General features: G+C 51.9%; 1 protein-coding gene across 7 annotated transcripts in view; it reads left to right on the plus strand.

Moving 5' to 3' along the window:
• Positions 1-18,834, plus strand: part of tead3b (TEA domain family member 3 b) — a 31,549-nt gene that overhangs the window by 7,129 nt on the left and 5,586 nt on the right. For 2 of the 7 annotated variants that reach the window (XM_084705138.1, XM_084705139.1), the window contains exons 3-9: positions 6,870-7,118; positions 14,329-14,393; positions 14,842-14,904; positions 15,047-15,109; positions 16,809-16,820; positions 18,305-18,433; positions 18,561-18,604. In XM_084705138.1, coding sequence (XP_084561264.1) covers positions 6,995-7,118; positions 14,329-14,393; positions 14,842-14,904; positions 15,047-15,109; positions 16,809-16,820; positions 18,305-18,433; positions 18,561-18,604 — 500 coding nt within the window. In that variant the 5' untranslated portion in view covers positions 6,870-6,994. Of the gene's footprint in view, positions 1-6,869; positions 7,119-14,328; positions 14,394-14,841; positions 15,008-15,038; positions 15,114-16,808; positions 16,821-17,666; positions 17,675-18,304; positions 18,434-18,560; positions 18,605-18,834 lie in introns of those variants that run through there. The other 5 variants (XM_084705140.1, XM_084705142.1, XM_084705144.1 and 2 more) reach the window with 4 other exon arrangements.

The following is an 18,834-nucleotide window of genomic DNA, read 5'->3' on the forward strand; positions in this document are numbered from 1 at the left end:
CTCAGCCGCAGCTCTGATTGTTTCCTGAGCGCTGTGCCAGACAGGAAGTAGGAGGAAGTTATTGGAGGAGCTGGGGAGAATTTAGTAGGTCCAAACAGAGACAGGGGAGGGGAGAGGGAGAGAGAGGAGGGGAGGGGATATGAAGGGGAGGGGAGAGGGAGAACGAGGAGGGGAGAGGGTATGAAGGGGAGGGGAGAGGGAGAACAAGGAGGGGAGTCTCTCTTCCCTCTCTATGTCTCTCTCCCTCTCTCTCTTCCCTCTCTATGTCTCTCTCCCTCTCTCTCTTCCCTCTCTATGTCTTGCTCTGAGAGACAGCTCTCTAGGCCAGGGCCTGAAATGTTTTCTTTCCCTGTAATCTGACCTCTGAAAGCAGCTGCTCCTTCTGTCACTATGGACTGTTGTTCTCCCTATCAGGGAGCATGAGGTGTGTGTGTGTGTGTGTGTCCACTCAGCAGCCACGGTTCAGCCTAAAACAGACTCCCATGTGTAGCAGAGGTGGCTCAGAGCCCCCCCCCCCATCCACTCTGAATTTGACATTTATTGGACCACACACAGTCTGACGGTACTGTAGCTGTGTTGAAACGTCAGAGGTTTGCTGACATGGTAATCTGAGCCTGCCTTAGTTTCTCTTTACCACTGAGCTATACCCATCCCCATGTTCTACCACTGAGCTATACCCATCCCCATGCTCTACCACTGAGCTATACCCATCCCCATGCTCTACCACTGAGCTATACCCATCCCCATGTTCTACCACTGAGCTATACCCATCCCCATGCTCTACCACTGAGCTATACCCATCCTCATGTTCTACCACTGAGCTATACCCATCCCCATGTTCTACCACTGAGCTATACCCATCCCCATGCTCTACCACTGAGCTATACCCATCCCCATGCTCTACCACTGAGCTATACCCATCCTCATGCTCTACCACTGAGCTATACCCATCCCCATGTTCTACCAATGAGCTATACCCATCCCCATGTTCTACCACTGAGCTATACCCATCCCCATGTTCTACCACTGAGCTATACCCATCCCCATGTTCTACCACTGAGCTATACCCATCCCCATGTTCTACCACTGAGCTATACCCATCCCCATGTTCTACTACTGAGCTATACAGTACCCACCCCTATATCATTATTTGGATCTTTTGAATCTGTTGTTGGGTGGCAGTTCAGGTCTAGATGGCAGCACCATTGTTCTGCTCAATGAGCCTAGTTTCTCCTGGCTGTTTAGTCTGTAAAGCTAGGATGTCTTCCTGACACCCATGCTGTTTGGTTCAGACAGTATTAATAATCAAACATGACTCTCCCATCCCAGTTTGTATGGGTCACACTCTGTCCTGCCCTGCTTCCACTACCTCCACATTATCCCTTGTTGTGTCAGAAGTCAAACTTGTCCTTTTGTTTTTGATAGAAATGAGGCAATCTCACTTGCGTCTCGCTGAAATGTGTTCCCTGGGACGGCCCTGCTTCTGTCATGGTTAGAACTCAGACCGTGGTTACAGAACTCAGACCGTGGTTACAGAACACAGACCGTGGTGAAAGAAACACAGGCCGTGGTTACAGAACTCAGACCGTGGTTACAGAACACAGGCCGTGGTTACAGAACACAGACCATGGTTCCAGAACTCAGACCGTGGTTACAGAACACAGACCATGGTTACAGAACACAGGCCGTGGTTACAGAACACAGGCCGTGGTTACAGAACACAGACCATGGTTACAGAACACAGGCCGTAGTTACAGAACACAGGCCGTGGTTACAGAACACAGGCTGTGGTTACCTTCCTGTCTAGTCACAGCATCATCACGGTCCTCCCGTATCCAGGGGTGAGGTCACTTCCTGTATTTATACCTACAACTTCCTGAAGAAAGGGGGTGGAGGAAGACTCAATAACTGTCAGTATTTTCACTATTGTACGGTATCACAGATGTAAGCAGTGATGTCTAGGAGGAAGCCCGGGATGATATAAGAGTGGCTTTGTAGGAAGAGGTCAGTCTGGTTCTTAGACTGAGATACCGAGCCTGAATAACAGGAAGTTCCTGATTAACAGGAAGTTGGTGCGTTGTGCAGCCTGGGGGGGTGCGAGGTCTGGATGAGGTCTGGATGAGGTCTGGATGAGGTCTGGATGAACTTGTGAGGAGGATGACTGATGCTGTTACTACACACACACACTACCACACATGACCACACATCAGAATACTGTAGTCTTTCACTGTCAGATCGCTGGCTCAGCCCCACACTGTGGAATGGGAGGGAAGAGGTGTGTGTGTCAGTGTGTGTGTGTGTCTCTTCCCTGTATGTGTTAAATGTGAATGCACTGTTTAGTTGAATCAGATCCTTTAATATCCCATCTGGCTGCCGGCTGAAGGCTCCTTGGTGGCGAGCATGTGGACATGGTGTTTGTGACACGCTGCTCTGTCCTGGCTGCTCTGTCCTGACTGCTCTGTCCTGGCTGCTCTGTCCTGGCTGCTCTGACAGTGAAAGGCCTCACTTAACAGAAAGGACAGCTGATTGAATTTTCAGGACTTCATGACTGTTTTACATCTGCAAAGCATCTGTGTGTGTGTGTGCGTGTGTGTGTGCATGTGTATAAGTGTGTTTGTGTAAGTGTGTGTGTGTAAGTGTGTGTGTGAGTGAGTCTATCAATTCAAGCAGTGCACAGTGAGAGTCCTGAAGCCGGACACCATGTCCTCTGACACACAGATTTCTTTCAGAGCGTGTTTTGATGTCGTCCTTGTTTAACAACTCAATCTTCCAAACTGCTTCTGCACATCCTAAGTCTTGTTGTTGTTGTGCAGTTGAATTCTCCTTGACAGTTAGGAGTTGTTCTCTTTAGTGTTTGCGACCGACTAACTTTTGAAAAGGTTTCTCACAGTAAAATCTCAATTGAGTGAATTTGTGGTTGTGAGACGTACAAAGCGTTTTCTTGTAAGTATAAACATGATGCAGATATCTTCTAACGTATTCTGAAGAAGATGGATGATGATCATTGTTAAACAGTGTGACAAGTGACCGTGATGTCCTGGGGCCTACTGTGTTCTTCCAACCAGAGGGTCACTGAGAAAATGTCTCAGTAAAATTTGCATTTACAACTGTGTATTTCTGTGTGTGTGTGAGTGTGTATGCATGTCTGCCTGTGTGTGTCGTGCGTATTTGTCTGTCTGTGTGGATCTCTGTCTGTCAGTGCTGATGTTGCATTCCAGTGGGAACAATCTCAGTGTTTTCCAGAGCTCAGGGTGGATGCCTAAATTGGACAATCCCCCCCCCTCCTCCCCTCCCCCCCAGACCCTCCCTCCCCTCCCCCCCAGACCCTCCCTCCCCTCCCCCCCAGACCCCCTCCTCCTCCCCTCCCCCCCCCCTCCTCCCCTCCCCAGACCCTCCCCCCCCTCCTCCCCTTCTCCCCTCCTCCCCCTCCTCCCCTCCCCCCTCCCTCCTCCCCTCCCCAGACCCTCCCCCCTCCCCTCCTCCTCCTCCTCCCCTCCCCCCTCCCCTCCCTCCTCCCCCTCCTCCCCTCCCCCCAGACCCTCTCTTCATACATGCATCCCCTTCTCTCCTTATTTGGGTAGAGACGCAGAGAGCGCAGTGTGGGGGGAGACGGAGGAGTGGGGGAGGGAAGGGAGGGCGTTGGGTTGACTGTAGGGAGGCAGAAACAGTGAACACTCACAGCCCTTTCTTAATAAGGACATGGCTGGAATGCAAGCTGGGCTCTCCATAAGAGCTTCTCTTTCACAGCACCCCACCAAACAACAGTCTCCATCCTGGAACTACAAACGCTGTCAAATGTTCTCAAGTCTGGTTTGAAAACCGACTCCGCTAAGTCATTGTAACTCCTGAGGCTGAGGCTGATGTTTAAGCCATAACTCTCTGTGTCTTCCGAGACGAGGCTTGTGGAACATCCCACATATTCATGGGTCTGTTGGCATCTGTGGAGCCTGCTGTGACATTGCTCGTTAAAAGGGGCTTTACAAATACAATTAATTTTGACTCTAAAAATGAAGCAGCTGAATGTACATCCTCTTCTCCATGTTGGAGCTCCCTCACATGCTCTGTGCTCGACTGAGCAGCCTGGCTGTTCAGGGCTAGGGTAGGCTCTGTGCTCGACTGAGCAGCCTGGCTGTTCAGGGCTAGGGTAGGCTCTGTGCTCGACTGAGCAGCCTGGCTGTTCAGGGCTAGGGTAGGCTCTGTGCTCGACTGAGCAGCCTGGCTGTTCAGGGCTAGGGTAGGCTCTGTGCTCGACTGAGCAGCCTGGCTGTTCAGGGCTAGGGTAGGCTCTGTGCTCGACTGAGCAGCCTGGCTGTTCAGGGCTAGGGTAGGCTCTGTGCTCGACTGAGCAGCCTGGCTGTTCAGGGCTAGGGTAGGCTCTGTGCTCGACTGAGCAGCCTGGCTGTTCAGGGCTAGGGTAGGCTCTGTGCTCGACTGAGCAGCCTGGCTGTTCAGGGCTAGGGTAGGCTCTGTGCTCGACTGAGCAGCCTGGCTGTTCAGGGCTAGGGTAGGCTCTGTGCTCGACTGAGCAGCCTGGCTGTTCAGGGCTAGGGTAGGCTCTGTGCTCGACTGAGCAGCCTGGCTGTTCAGCAAGCCACTACAACACCCCCCACACACACACACACACACACACACACACACACATTTTTTGGCACTTATTTTGGAATATACTTTTACATTAGAGTTTACATTACATTTTAATGATTTAGCAGAGGCCTTTATCCAAAGCAACATTGTGCATTTAGAAAGTACAGCATGGTCCAGAAGTTCTTGCAGTATTTTGGTGGTCGGGGTCCAGGAACGGTCTGTAGTTACCAGGCCCGGTCTGTAGTTACCAGGCACAGTCTGTAGTTACCAGGAACGGTGCAAACGGCCTATCCAGGTCACTCACTTCCACAACATATTCACTTCTATTACACTGATGTGTGCCCTGCGTACGTAGTGTGCATCCAAGCTAGGTGTTGAGCAGGATGCCTTTATCTTTCTCTGAGTCTAAGCTGGTTATCTAAGATAAGATAGAACTTTATTCATCCCCAGGCAGGGACATTAGTGCTGATCTTTAGTCATCTGTAAAGCGCTCAGTGACAAAGGGGCTTTTTTAAAGGGGCTATGCAAACAGGGTTTGATCTGAAGTGTGAAGCTGTTGGCTGGTTTCTGTGAGTCCTGTGAGACAACATTTCAGTTGGCTCTGACTGGCCGCATGTCAGCCCTGCTCTGCGTTTCAGGTTTGCGGGTTTGAAACCCTGACCGTTCCCTGGGGGGGCAGGACGTCAAACCCCCCACTCCCTCCTCCCCAGACTCACATAGCTGTCCACACCACCAAAGACTAAATTAGCCCGAGGTCCCATGTATCCAGGGCCTGTTGAACCCAGGTACCATGTACCTAGGGCCTGTTGAACCCAGGTACCATGTACCTAGGGCCTGTTGAACCCAGGTCCCTGCTTGCTAACTCCACGGCTCTACCATTCCACCAAGAAAAACGTTCATATATGCTGTAAGTCTCGCATTTCAAACAGGGCTTCTTCCTCCAGAAGGAAGCTGTGGCTCCTGGGGTTTGAATCAGCTAAATTCTCTGCCCAGGTCCAGGAGAGCTGGACCATACGGATGGCACCGTACAGCCGGATGGAACTGGTCTCCCTGTTTTCTGCGGTCATTCTCTGTAAACGTTGATAGAAGTCGTCGTATCATATGTGTAATCCTTCACCTTGACTCTACCAACAACATAGCTACTTGTATTACAGCTAATACTTCACCCTTCCTACGGTATAGCTAACCCAACTAGCTCTCCACCCTGTGTTCAGTGCGGCTAATATGGCTGCAGCTAGCTCTTAACCCTACCTACATCACAGCAAACACAACTAACTATTCTCTATGTAAATCACAGCTAATACAGCTTGTTCTTCACTCCACCTAATGAAAGAAAATAATCAAACCTCAGAATTCTCTTCCTACTGGAGGACTTTAATTCCACCAGAGAACAATCCCTTTGGCCTTCTCTGTATTTATCCAATTTGTGTATTTTTGTCAGCATTGCAGGATTTCAAATGTGAAAACACACGCATCCTTGAACAGTGGTTACTTTATGGGCTGAAACAATACAATGCAGAAGAGGCAGCTTTAAAAATACTTAAGTTTTCTGCCTGCAGTCAGCCATGAGCCAACCACACTAGTATTCTGTCCATGGGCCACAAGAATTCTTTGAGGCCTGGACTGATTAGTGAGGTCTTTAAACGACGTTTTATGGAATATCTTGAATTCATTCGACCGTTTCCAAGACATAAAGACGAGGAAATGATAACAGTGATTATGGGCTTCTATTGTTTATTCATGTATTTTTTATTGTTTCAATAAAATATAGGAAGTTGGAGGAGGTAGAATAAATGACGAGAAAAAGAACGTTTTCTGAGTTCGATGGTGGCAAAAACAACAGAGAATGGTGACGTTAGATTAGGAGATGAGGGTGATGATAGAGATGTTTAAAGGGGGGGGGGGGGGAAGTAACATACTAACATCTGCTATCACTTCTCTGCATTTAGACAGTTAGATCATGTGTGAGAACAACAATGCCTAACACTCTCCTCCCTCCATCTCTTCCACCAATCTTTTCCCCTCCCCCCTCCCCCCTCCCTCTCCTCTCCTCTCCTCTCCTCTCCTCTCCTCTCCTCTCCTCTCCTCTCCTCTCCTCTCCTCTCCTCTCCTCTCCTCTCCTCTCCTCTCCTCTCCTCTCCCCTTCTCCCGTCCCTCCCTCCCTCCCTCCCTCCCTCCCTCCCTCCCTCCCTCCCTCCCTCCCTCCCTCCCTCCCTCCCTCCCTCCCTCCCTCCCTCCCTCCCTCCCTCCCTCCCTCCCTCCCTCCCTCCCTCCCTCCCCCCCAGACTTCTGATCGTGGAGCTTAGGGCTGGGCCCAGGGCGAGCCGCCACCATTGCGTCCAACGAGTGGAGCGCCAGCGGCAGCCCGGAGGATGGGCTGGACGGGGACAATGACGAGCTGGACAAGGCCATGGACGGGGACGCGGAGGGGGTCTGGAGCCCCGACATCGAGCAGAGCTTCCAGGAGGCCCTGGCCATCTACCCTCCCTGCGGCCGGAGGAAGATCATCCTCTCTGACGAGGGCAAGATGTACGGTGAGTGCTCTGGGACAGGGCGGAGGCGGAGCAAGGGAGGCGGAACCTCGGTAGGAGCACAAGCAGGACCGGCCCAACCGGGTGTTTCCCTCATGGTTTATCAGGAGGACTAACGAAAATCCTTTCAGTTCCAAAAAGAGATACAGTGAGCAGCATTCACTAAACCCTGCTCTTCTCTTTTTATCTACCGTGCTCCTGGGAGTTCCACCACGGCTCTAGAAGTGCCGTCTCACTCAGTCAAGAAGAATCTCTGTCCTCTTATAGGCCCGGGAGCCTTTCCCCCTGCCAGTTCTCAAACAAGTCTGTACGTGTTGTTCTCTGACCCAGAGGCTGGTTCATCCAGTCTCGCTAGGCAGCACAACCAGTGCTTTGGGCTCCCTACTCCTCCCCTGTCCTCCCCTCCTCTCCTTATTTCCTCCTCCCTCCTTCCCCTCCTCCCCTCCACCTCCCTCCCTCCTTTCTCCCTCCTCTCTTTTGTTTCTCCCTCCCTCTGTGCTTTTCTCCCTTCCTCCCCTGCCTCTCCTATCCTCCACCCTCCTTCCTTCCCTCTATTTGCCCCCCCCCCCCCCCGGGTCCCGCCTCCTCCCCCCTCCTCCCCCCTCTCTCCCCCCTCCTCCCCCAGTAGGAGGGACGTCAGCTCCCGCCAGAATGCCCGTCACCTGGCAGGTCTCTCTCTCTCTGAGCTCCTAACAGGTTCTGTTTCAGAGGAGCAGCTACCTGACTGCTCTGTCTCTTCCTGTTTAAGTGGCAAAACCTGATCTTTCTTTGAGCACTTAGAAGACAACAAACCTCAACCAAAAAAAGCAACTCGCTTTCTCTTTTAAAGAACCATTGGTTGATATTATTTGGTTTTATAATTTGAAACTACTGTCTCTAGATATAGAGATATAGATATATATCCCCTTTTGTTACTTTGCAGAACTACTGTCTAACCCTCAGCAGTTAAGCACGTTTTGCATGAGTCTGTATATTTGATGTACGTGCGTGCACGTGACATTGGTGACACGTATGTGAGGCAGTGGCGTGGAGCCCAAGACCCAAGGCCCAAGTTTCCCTGATGTTACTATGACGTCCACCCCATCCCTCGCCCCCTCTGGAGCAGGCTGCCTTATCAGGGCCCCGGGCTGCTGAGAATGAAGCTTCACATTAAAAACTCACACATGGAACATTTGATTATCCCCAACAACACGCAATCAGATGCTGTAAACGTGACTCTTAGATCTGTCAGCCATTTTACATTTGTGCAGGTTTGGAAAATGTGCTCCTCCACTTCCTGTCGGGAGCGTTGGTTAAGCGGCAGATGGAGTCTCTCTCCTCGTCTGGATCCAGATGAGCATCTGAGTCATGAAGAGCCAGGTGTTAGGAGTTGGCTGCGGCTCTCTCCAGTTATTTTCATCTCGCTGTGTTTGCTAAGAGAACATGGCGGGACTGGCCTGTTGTGAATTAGGCAAGCGCGTTTGGAAGATATGAAGCTGATTGAAACGTGAACGCTCCACAGATGGACATGGACAGGAAGTGGAGGGCAGCTGAAGAGGCTCTTCTCAGGGACTCTTCTTCTGTGGGTTGTCCTCGTAAAACCTCCCGTTTGTTCCACAAAGCCGTTGTGCCTTCGCTAGCATGATGCTGCTGTGTCGAAATGTGACAATGTCCCTTAAAGGTTACAGGGTTATGTGATGGGTTGTTCAACGCCTCGTTCTTGTGAAGGAGTTAGTAAGTTCATGTTCAGGGATATTGCTGTTTTGTTTTCATACCTGTTTGCATAGTTCTCTCCTTGTTCCTGCTGCGGGTTAGGAATTTAGTCTATCATGAGTCAGAGGGGAATCTCATTCTTCGGGGTTGGAAGACAGATTTGAATGTTAGTCGTCACGCACATACCTCGGATGACTCAGAAACACGTTGCTGCTGCCCTTGCAGTTGTTGCTGCCACTGTGTTCCTGGTACTGCATTACTCTTCAAGAACACGTTACTCTTCTAGAACACGAATATCTAGAACCCAAAGTGAGAGATTAGGACTGTTCTAGAACCCCAAAAAGAATACCTGCCCTAGATTCGAGAGGGAAGTACTGTTTTAGAACCTAGACAACTAATCCCAGGGAGGTGAAAGAGCAGGCTGTGTCTAAACAAGGCCAGGCTAGGGAGCTCCCGGGTGGGGGGGGGCTGTGCTGAGTCTTCAGATACGGTTACGTCAGACCGGCTACAACAATCTGATCCGTAGAGTTTGAATTCAGAGCTCATGCAAATCACAGAATAGTTCCCTGGTGACATGTGCACTTGGCTTCCCATAAATGGCAGTGTCTCTGAAGTAGCGAGCCATACAGAGGACGAGACGTTTGCTTTGACAACGTCCTCCTAGTTGGACTTCAGCATGTTGACCTTCCTGGTGAGGTCTGCTGTTGAGACCACAGTGACAGTGAGAGGAGCTCCTCTGGCTCTTCAGTAGACTGCTGTGGAGGCTTAATGCGTTTCTCAGAGGGAGAATGTCAACAAACTTGCAGGTCACCCCCCCCCCCACACACACACACAGTCTTGTCCTGCGTCCTGCTCACAAGCCGATGACCTCAGCCAGCTAAATACTGCCGTGACGCCAGGCCGGGGGAATTTTAACAATTGCTCTCGGCGTGTAATATTGCCTGCTTCACCGGTCCAGAGTCCCAGAGCAGAGCTGGACACAGGCATCCCTGCCTCGCTGGGAACCCTACACGGTTTTCCACCAGGAATGTTTCCCTCGGGAAACCGTTGTGGACATTTCCGCAAACGTTATTGGATGGCGGTTCAGCTGAGCGACCAGACGGACCTGGTGGAATGTCAGGTGACCTTGTGGGGGGGTATTCCTGTTGTCTCCTGGTTCTCTTGGTCTAGTGCTAGATGTCTGTGATGGTGTGAGGAGACCTCGGTTTGATACCTTGTATGAAACATTTAGACTAAAGTCCTTCAAATAACATTAAAATCACTCTTGGAATGGTTGGAACTTGAAGGCTGAATTTATTTGGGTACCTTGACAGGCAGGAAGACAGGCAAGCAGGCGGACAGACAGACAGACAGACTGAGCTGGGGCCCTACCACCATGTCCCTCACCTGTGCTGCCCTCCCCTCCCCCTCCCCCTCCCCCTCCCCCTCCCCCTCCCCCCTCCCCCTCCCCCTCCCCCTCCCCCTCCCCCTCCCCCTCCCCCTCCCCCTCCCCCTCCCCCTCCCCCTCCCCCTCCCCCTCCCCCTCCCCCCCAAGCCACGCAGCTGTCAGTGCCGCTGCAGTGCATTCTGGGTAGGAGGAGCGGAGTGGGGTGCTGGAGGGAAACACGTGTCTTTAGTGACCTTTGTGTGAGGAATGAGTGATGGCCTGGTCTCTTGCAGGGAGAGGAGAATGACAGGCTAATAAAGACCCTGAGCACACACACACACACATATCCACACAGGCAGACAGGCAGACAGGCAGGCAGGCAGGCAGGCAGGCAGGCAGGCAGGCAGACAGGAGAGCATGCTCGTGAGTCTCTGTCAGCTACAAGCTGACACAGCAGGAATGCTTTCTGTCAGGGCTGAGCTGGATGGGAGCAATTTAGGATTACCTCAATGTTATGTAGGGAGAGAGAGAGAGAGAGAGAGAGAGAGAGAGAGAGAGAGAGAGGGGGGGGGGGAGGGAGGGAGGGGTAGGGAGAGGGGGGTAGGGAGTCAAAAGGAGGGAGGCAGGGAAAGAAAGAGAGAAAGTAAGAAAGAGAGATTAGCTGTTTGCTCTTTATCACAATGTGAAAGTGGAAAATTCCATATGTGAGACAAGGAGAGGTGTGTCCTGGAGGAAGGGGGGGGGGGTAGCGGGGGGGGGGGCAGAGGGGAGGGTAGGGGGGGGCAGAGCTGTGCCTGAGGGTTTCTGCTCTCTCTGAGGGGGCGTTGAGCAATCAGGGAGGGAGGGAGGGAGGGAGGGAGGGAGGGAGGGAGGGAGGGAGGGAGGGAGGGAGGGAGGGAGGGAGGGAGGGAGGGAGGGAGTGAGTGAGTGAGTGAGTGAGAGAGAGAGAGAGAGAGAGAGAGAGAGAGAGAGAGAGAGAGAGAGAGAGAGAGAGAGAGAGAGAGAGATTACAAGAAAGATAAGCAACAGCCACAGAAAACGTTGTGTGTGCGTGTGTGTTTGGGTAAATGCACCTGTCTTGTTTCTCGTGGTGTTTATTAACTTGTCCCTCATAGGACTGGCTGGCTAACTGGCTGGCTGGTTGGCTAACTGGCTGGCTGGCTGGTTGGATAACTGGCTGGCTGGCTGGTTGGCTAACTGGCTGGCTGGTTGGCTGGCTGGTTGGCTAACTGGCTGGCTGGCTGGTTGGCTAACTGGCTGGCTGGCTGGTTGGCTAACTGGCTGGCTGGCTGGCTGGTTGGCTAACTGGCTTGCTGGCTGGTTGGCTAACTGGCTGGCTGGCTGGTTGGCTAACTGGCTGGCTGGATAACTGGTTGGCTGGCTGGCTAACTGGCTGGCTGGCTGGCTGGTTGGCTAACTGGCTGGCTGGATAACTGGTTGGCTGGCTGGCTAACTGGCTGACTGTCCGTTTTTTATTCTCTGTCTGTCTTAATCTTTCTCTGGGCAGGCCTCAGTTACCTTGAGGTACTTAGCTTCCTTGTAAGGAAGGAGGAGCTTAGCAGGATCTAACAGGGGCTCGCAGGAGCTAGCAGGAGCTAGCAGGGCCTAGCAGGAGCTAGCAGGAGCTAGCAGGAGCTAGCAAGAGCTAGCAGGGGCTAGCAGGAGCTAGCAGGTTGGAGCTTGTAATTTTTATTTCTGTGCCACCTCACAGACGGTCAGTGGCAGGTGCTGCTGTCCGTTGGCTGGGTGAGGGGGGGGGGTGGGGGTGGGGTGTGGGGGTGGGGGTGGGGGGGGGGGGTGGGGGGTGGTGGGGGGGGATGGGGGTGGGGGTGGGGGGGGACGACGAAGGGGTAGTCTAGCTGCCAGGTGGGAGTTGTTGGCAGAGACAGTTCTGGCTTTGTGTCTCCTCCATGAGTTACAGGCTCAGCTGCCCCTCTCTCTGCCACCTGCCCCTCTCCCTACCCCCTCTCTCTCCCCCCTGCCCCTCTCTCTGCCCCCTCTCTGTCCCTCCCTGCCCCCCACTCCACCCCCATCTTGTCCTCCTTGCCCCCTCTCTCTCCGACCTCCCCCTCTCTCCCCTAGTCGACACCAGCCCTCACCCCAGCTTGTCTTATACACCCAGCCATGTGTACAAGAGTGTATGCAGACACAAGCTGTACTCAGGCAGGCAGACAGGCAAGCAGGCAAGCAGGCAAGCAGGCAAGCAGGCAGGCAGGCAGGCAGGCAGGCCCAGCCAGCCAATCAGACTGGCTAGCACAGATGTGACAGGCTGTGAGGAATGTGTGGAATGCGGAGGCGCTGGAGCAGGCGTGTCCATCTACAGAGAGGGGGGAGGGAGGGGTGGGGGGATGGGGGGAGGGGCTAGGGGTGGGGGCGGGGCAGTTCTGCTCCTCCTGCAGGCAGCTCTGATAGGTTCCCAGGGGGACAGGGTCTGCTGGACTTTTATGGTAATAACACCAAGCACACAGGGCCTGAAGGAGGCCAAGGGCCACGCAGGGCCTGAAGGAGGCCAAGGGCCACGCAGGGCCTGAAGGAGGCCAAGGGCCACGCAGGGCCTGAAAGAGGCCAAGGGCCACGCAGGGCCTGAAGGAGGCCAAGGGCCACGCAGGGCCTGAAGGAGGCCAAGGGCCACGCAGGGCCTGAAAGAGGCCAAGGGCCACGCAGGGCCTGAAAGAGGCCAAGGGCCACGCAGGGCCTGAAGGAGGCCAAGGGCCACGCAGGGCCTGAAGGAGGCCAAGGGCCACGCAGGCCTGGATGAAAAAGACGGGCTTGAGGGCTTCCTCTCCCACTGGGTCTGAAGGATGTCAAACCTGCTAGTCCAAAACACACATCGGATATTATAGATCATGTGAAGCAGGTTCTGTGTGTGTGTATGTGAGAGTGTGTGTGTTCTGGTATGTGTGTGAGCGTGTAAGTGTGTGTGTGTGTGTGTGTGTGTGTGTGTTTAGATTAGAGGTGTCAGGACTGCATGGGAGGGTCCTTATTGCTGTCTGTTAGTGTTGAGGGGGGTCAGGTTGTGATGATGCAGCTGTCCATGTCCCTCTCGTCCATCCTTTCATTTCTCTCTCTCTCCCTCTCTTCTCCTTTTCTCTCTCTCTCCCTCTCTTCTCCTTTTCTCTCTCTCTCCCTCTCTTCTCCTTTTCTCTCTCTCTCCCTCTCTTCTCCTTTTCTCTCTCTCTCCCTCTCTTCTCCTTTTCTCTCTCTCTCCCTCTCTTCTCCTTTTCTCTCTCTCTCCCTCTCTTCTCCTTTTCTCTCTCTCTCCTCTTGTCTGTCTCCCTTCCATCTCTCTCTTCCTGTTCTCTTTTAATGTGAGAATTTCTCAGTAAAGAACATCAGATGTCTGCCTCTCTTCTTCTCCCTCTCTCGACTTCAAGTTGCTGTTGTTCAGACCCTCCTACACTAAAACAATCCAGACTCAGGATCGTCAACCTTCTGTCAAAGCAAGTCTTAACAGTCCCAACAACAGCAGGTCCACTCTCACAGCTCTGCTGTGACGCTGCTGATGGCTCTGCTGTGACAGAGCTGAGCAGGGCGCAGGAACCATGTGGTCCTGTCGTTCGTTGGGAACGAAGGCTTGAAGTCCCGAAATAGAACTTCCTTCTCTGCCCAACCTGTTTGTGCAGAATGTTGAGTGTAGATGTTAGATGATGAAGAACATGCTCTTTCTTTTGGGCGGGAGGAGGGGAGGCTGTGTGTAATTAGGTGACATCATAGACAAATTTGACAAACTTGTGTCCTGTCATGTGGTTGGTTCAGCTCAGGTGCAAGTTACATGAAGTGCCTGTCTATCCAGAGAGAGAGATCGAGAGAGAGAGAGAGAGAGAGAGAGAGAGAGAGAGAGAGAGAGAGAGAGAGAGAGAGAGAGAGAGAGAGAGAGAGAGAGACTATAAACCTCTACGTAGGGTAGGGGTCATGTTGTGTGGCAGGAGGTCCTGTGGTACAGTGTGAATCTGTAGCACCATCTAGTGGCTACAGTTTGGTTAGCACCTCTCCAACAGCAAACCTGTGTTGTTCACGACCAGACCAAATCAGTCTACTGTTTCCCAGCTTTTGACCTTCTCCAGTCTCGATGAACTTCCTGCCCAAACACACCTTGTGCGACTGAGTCTTCCTGTGCCTGGTGTTTCAGACTGACCGTGGCTCTCTCCCCTGCAGGTCGGAACGAGCTGATAGCTCGGTACATCAAGCTGAGGACTGGCAAGACTCGCACCAGGAAGCAGGTACGGATTCCTACCAGGCTTGGAAATAATGCAGATATTACAAACTATACATATACTCTTACATATATACTTACTGTCATAGAAACTAAATTAGGTTTTTGCTCAGTTCACAGTACATGTGAACTGTGAACCTCTTATTGTTGGGTTGATGTAGATAGATACCAGAGCAGTGGTCCTCACCCTGGCCCTCTGGAAGCTGGCCTGTATGTCTTAAGGTCCCTGAGGACCAGGGTGAGGAAGGCTGTGCTACTGTGATTGGTCTTTAAGAGTGGATGAATCTGTGCTCAGTCTGACTCACATGATCTGGAATGAGGGGCGAGAGAGAGAGAACATGTGTGTGAGCAGGTGTGTGTGTGTGTGTTTGAATGTGTGTGAGCAGGTGTGTTTGTTATAGGTGTGTGTGTGTGTATGTGCTGTATAAACATGTATTATGTCTCGCACCCCCCAGGTGTCTAGTCACATACAGGTGTTAGCACGGAAGAAAGTCAGAGAATACCAAGCAGGTATCAAGGTAGGTGCTTCCACGGGCTGTTTGCCCACCACTGATGGGGCATGTCTTTCTCCTTGGTTACGGCTATTCTTCCCTCTCTCTTTCTCTCTCTCTCCATCTTCTTTTCTTCTTCTCTTCCCCTCTCGGCTCTTCTCCTCTGCAGGTTTCTAGCCACTTACAGGTTCTCGCCCGGAGAAAATCCCGCGAGATCCAGTCAAAGCTGAAGGTATGCGCTTCTCTGCTGGGCTGGGCGGGGCTTGGAACAGGCTTGGCTTCTGCGCTGACCAATCAAAGTGCACGCTGTGTAGTGTGGGTAGGCGCTTAGAGTAGTGGGGAAGGAGTGAAGGAAGAGTGGAGGAGCAGGAGGAGGAGAGAAGGAGGAGGAGGAGAGAAGGAGGAGGAGGAGAGAAGGAGGAGGAGGAGAGAAGGAGGAGGAGGAGTAAAGGAGGAGGAGGAGTAAAGGAGGAGGAGAGAAGGAGGAGGAGGAGAGAAGGAGGAGGAGGAGAGAAGGAGGAGGAGGAGTAAAGGAGGAGGAGGAGTAAAGGAGGAGGAGAGAAGGAGGAGGAGGAGAGAAGGAGGAGGAGGAGAGAAGGAGGAGGAGGAGTAAAGGAGGAGGAGTGGAGGAGGAGGAGGAGAGAAGAAAGAGTGGAGGAGAGGAGGAGGAGGAGGAGAAAAGGAAGAGGAGGAGGAGGAAAGGAGGAGGAGGAGGAGGAGGAGAGAAGGAGGAGTGGCAGAGGAGGAGTGGAGAAGGAAGAGGAAGACAGTGGAGGAGGAGGGATGGAGGAGCGGAGGAGGAGCAGGAGAGAAGGAGGAAAGGAAAGGTCAGGAACGCTGGATCTGCATCTGGGGGTGGCTTGGGGTGGCTTGTGGCTCTGCAGTTTCTCATTGGCTCCGCCAAAAATATCCATCCATCCATCATACTCATACTGCAGGGTCATTAGGAGAGGGTATACTCCTCCTCTAGCAAACATGCAAGCTCAATATAAAGAGTACTGATCAATATAAAGAGTACAGGTCTGAACCAACACACTGACACACACACACTGACACACACACATATTGCAACATAGGTGGTGCAGTGCACCGACCCTCGTTGTCTTCCTGGACTGATTCAACACGCCCGTTGGGCGCTAGAGCTTGGCGGAGCATGACTGTGAGGAGGTGACGGGTGTGTCAGCGCAGCATGACACCTGGCCTCCTGCTTCATGTCTGTCCTGGGGTCAGCCGTGCTTTCCTCGGCCTACAGACCTTCCTCACCCTTTCTCTGTCCTCCATCTTCTCTCCGTTCTGACGGCCCAGTCTCTCCTACCCTCTCTCAAATCAACTTCTGTCCAGGCCTGTGACAGAGACCAACATGCTCAACCGAATTTGAGTTCTACTTTCTTTGATATCACTTTGTGTGTTAGTCGACCATGCCATGTTGAGGAAAATCTCCTAGTTATGCTTATTCCTTTCCATCAGCAAAATGTGAGAATGGATCCTTCATGTCCATTACTATACACATGAGTATGTTCTAATGTGGCAGATAAAACAGTACTTGGATGTTGTCCCGATTCAACATCAATTTCTGTCCTCATGACCTGTGCTGTTGTTGATGTTTACCCTCTATTGTCGATACATCTACATAAACAAATAAATATACAGATACATACTGTATAAACAGTGTGTATATAATCAAACAGATATTCTGTGACGTTCAGTAATTTGGACATGGAATCTCTGTTGCATCCTTAACTATATCATTTATTCAACATCCTCGATTGATCTTTCTTAGGCAGTGCGATTTACGATAAATGAAAGTTTATGAGCCTTTGACGAAGCCCTCTCTGGCTTGTAATGAAAAGCCTGATTTGCCGTGACAACCCTAGTCTAACTGTACTGTAGTGTTTCACAGTTACTAATGGATTCTTTCTCCTTTGATTTAGGCCATGAATTTGGTAAGTGGATTTGACTTTTGCGATTTGCCCCCCCTCTACCCCATCCCCCACCCTCCCCCCCCCAACCCTCCAACTACCCCCTCCGACTACCTCCCCTCCCTCCCTCCCTCCCTCCCTCCCTCCCTCCCTCCCTCCCTCCCTCCCTCCCTCCCTCCCTCCCTCCCTCCCTCCCCCTTCTGCTTGCCAGTGCCTTGTTGCTTCTGCCCTCTGCTGGCATGGCAACCCCCCACCCCCCACATACACCCCTCCACTGCTCTGCGCTTTACAATGACTAAGGGAACAGATGACTCTAAACCATGTCACAGGGCATAGTTCCTGCTGCAGCCAGCTTCGCTCCATGCTGCAGCTTGCTTGAACATGGTGACTGTGCTTGGGGATTCCCTTGTTATGGCTGTCATTTATCTTATCTATTTATAAACAGTAAAACATGAACATCTCTTCAAGATGGGAAGAGTTTGTGTGTGAAGTTTTAGAAAACCAGTCTAGGCGTGGGACCACTGAAGGACAACTGTATCAATCTCAATCAAAGCGTTCAACCATGTCAGCACAGTGTTAGTATGATAAATATCCATCACTAGGCTGTCAGTTTTGCGTGGAGAGAGAAGCCGACATCGCAGCCATACCTGGGTGCTTTGGAGATAAAGTACATCAGTTGTGTCCTGTGATTCTCCAGAAGGAGCACACAGTCTTCTCCTAGAGCTATTCTGGAGCTCCCCCTGGAGGTGCCAGCTGGAGGTGCCAGCTGGAGGTGCTAGCTGGAGGTGCCAGCTGCCTGTCTCAACCCTCCACACAACCTCTCTTCTTTTCGCAAACAGAAGTGGATGATCACCACAGTAACCGTTTCAGCTTCCATCGTTACGATCACCTTAGTAACTCTCTCGGCTTCCATCGTTACGATCACCATAGTAACTGTAACCGTTTCAGCTTCCATCGTTATTTTCACCCTAGTAACCAATCTGATCTTTCTCTGCTTTCTCTGGAAATATGTATCAGTGGAACATTCCATCAGCATAACACTCATACAATATATTGATTGGCCACGTAAAACATTGCTGTGTAATATGTTTACACAATTTAAACACAGCCTGTTGTAAAATGCATTTAACAGGACATTTTTATGAATCCATTAAATGTGGATTGTCATAGCAGTGCATGTTGGATGTGGTGAAATGTGCCTTGGCTTCTGAGTGTGTGTCCTGGGATGGGCTGTCTGATTCTGGGGCTGCAAGGCCACTCCGCTAACTAGCCATCCTGAAGTCGACCACTGAATATCATTACAACTGTATAGATGGCACTGAGAGGATCAGCAAAAGTCAAATATTTCGTACAATCATTAATTTTTCATTAAGTTTAAAATAAGAAAATAATGATTATTGATCTGTGTTTGTTTCTTGCGCTGAGCTAGCTCGTGACCAGCGCTCTGTGTTGGTGGGTGTGCTGGCGCCCCCTGGTGGACACTGGCCTCATGTGTGCTCTGTCCCCAGGACCAGGCCTCCAAAGACAAGGCTCTCCAGAACATGGCAGCACTGTCGTCAGCTCAGATTGTTTCTCCCAGCCTGATCAAGAGCCAGCTGCCCCCACTGCCACAGCCCCCCTACCCTCCACATGCCAGGGTAAGCCCCCAGATCCCTGGCCGCCACGTGACCACTTCTGAGTTTGTGAATGTGCCCAGTACCAGTGTGCATGCAGTGGATGATTCAGGAGAGTAAATGCAGGTTGTGTTGATTCTGTCTCCTCCAGTTCTGGCCCACCCCCATCCCGGGACAACCAGGACCCTCTCAGGAGTAAGTACCCCTCATGCAGGGCATTTTTCTGGGCCTGCTGTCCAGCCCAGACCCCCCCTCTGGGTCTCCACTGTGGACGTCTGCATAGGAGTGAATGATTATAACTACGTGTGAGGGACAGGGGCAGCCGACCTGGGTCAAACCCCAGAAAGTAACAAACTGTTGGACCCTTTCCAACGTACCACATCAAGCGCACATCCAGTGTGTTGTGACTGTGTGACAGATGTGAC

Source organism: Hypomesus nipponensis, chromosome 9, assembly GCF_054491055.1.
Source record: "Hypomesus nipponensis isolate SF chromosome 9, ASM5449105v1, whole genome shotgun sequence".
Lineage (NCBI taxonomy): Eukaryota > Metazoa > Chordata > Actinopteri > Osmeriformes > Osmeridae > Hypomesus > Hypomesus nipponensis.